Genomic DNA, 1464 nt, shown 5'->3' on the forward strand with positions numbered 1-1464 from the left:
CTTCCTAGTAGCTGGTACAGTGCTGTGGTTTGGATTTAGGATGAGAATAATGTTGATAACACACCGATGTTTTAGCTGTTGCTAAGCAGTGCTTACCCTAGTCAAGGACTTTTCAGCCTATTATGCCCTGCCAGCAAGAAGCTGGGAGGAGGCACAGCCAGGACAGCTGACCCCAACTGGCCAAAGGGACATTCCATACCATATGATGTCATGCTCACTGTATAAACTGGGGGGAGTTGGCCAGGGGAGGGGTGACCACTGCTCAGGAACTGTCTGGGCATTGATTGGCAGGTGGTGAGTGATTGCATTGTGCATCACTTATTTTGTATATTCTTTTATCATTATTATTATTTTCGCTTCCTTTTCTGTCCTATTAAATTGTCTTTATCTCAACCTATGATATTTTTTTTTTTTTTTTCCCCTCCCCAATTCCGTCCCCCATCCCACTGGCGGGGCGGGGAGTGAGCAAACGGCTGTGTGGCGTTTAACTGCCTGCCATGTTAAACCACAACAGTATCTTGCATGAGCCTTGATTTAATGCTGACTCAAAGCAAAATGTGGCACCTATGAAGGCAATGTAACTTTTCCTTTTGTACAGGTATTTAATGTTTCTCTGACGTTGGTTACTCCTAAACATGACTCTTTTTAGAACATAAGAAGCAAGAGTCTTTTACAGAAGTATGTTGTGTCCCTCATAACTATTAATGAAACGTGGACTCCTGGAACTCAATATATGAAATGATACCTCGACATAATTTACTTGCAGTATATTTTCAACTCAGTTTTTACTTATAGCTAGAAACTTTGCTTGCATTAAAATAAATGTCTTCTAAATCAAGGGATAGGATATTATTGGGGGTTTTTTGAGGTTAATTTTGTGTACTAATTGACTTTAAACATTGTTTGCAAATTTTCAAAGGAACCGACTGTATTGGAAAAAATAGGTGACTGGTCTGGGAATTAGTGATAAAATGCCCCCACACTAGATACAGTGTCTTATGTGTGTACTGAGTGGGTTCATTCGTCTGAATAAATGATATGGTTATGACATGTTTGTTTTTTTTCTTGTAGGTAGTGGAGAAAGAAGGATATCTTCTAAAAGCTAAAATAGCGGATGGTGGCAAGAAATTAAGGTATTATATGTGAATGTTACAGAACTTATCATCTGCAAAATTCAGAGTTGATGCGTGTTTAAGTATTTCTAACTATTATTGCTGTTTATAGCCAAACTACCATTGTTTCGATATTAAGCCAACGTATGATTACAGTCCCAGAAACCAAGTGACAGCAGTTAACGGGCTCATTGCATACAATGAACCTGTGTCAATGTTAGCCTCTATATTATATATATTATACACATATTAAGGACAACCTTAAAGCACCAGGCAAACCAATAATATATTTTCCAGTGGCCAAATTTTAGGTGCCGAGTGTGTGCTTGAAGGGTCAAGGATGGGATGTAGG

At 38.9% G+C, this 1464-nt stretch overlaps 1 protein-coding gene across 1 annotated transcript in view; it reads left to right on the forward strand.

The window, feature by feature from the left end:
• The window catches only part of ARHGAP15 (Rho GTPase activating protein 15), a 340420-nt gene that overhangs the window by 56739 nt on the left and 282217 nt on the right, over positions 1-1464 (forward strand). Inside the window, exon 4 of the mRNA XM_009318944.1 lies at positions 1072-1133. Coding sequence (XP_009317219.1) covers positions 1072-1133 — 62 coding nt within the window. The remainder of the gene's footprint in view (positions 1-1071; positions 1134-1464) is intronic.

The sequence above is a fragment of the Pygoscelis adeliae genome, unplaced genomic scaffold (genome assembly GCF_000699105.1).
Source record: "Pygoscelis adeliae isolate BGI_AS28 unplaced genomic scaffold, ASM69910v1 Scaffold222, whole genome shotgun sequence".
In the NCBI taxonomy this organism is placed as follows: domain Eukaryota; kingdom Metazoa; phylum Chordata; class Aves; order Sphenisciformes; family Spheniscidae; genus Pygoscelis; species Pygoscelis adeliae.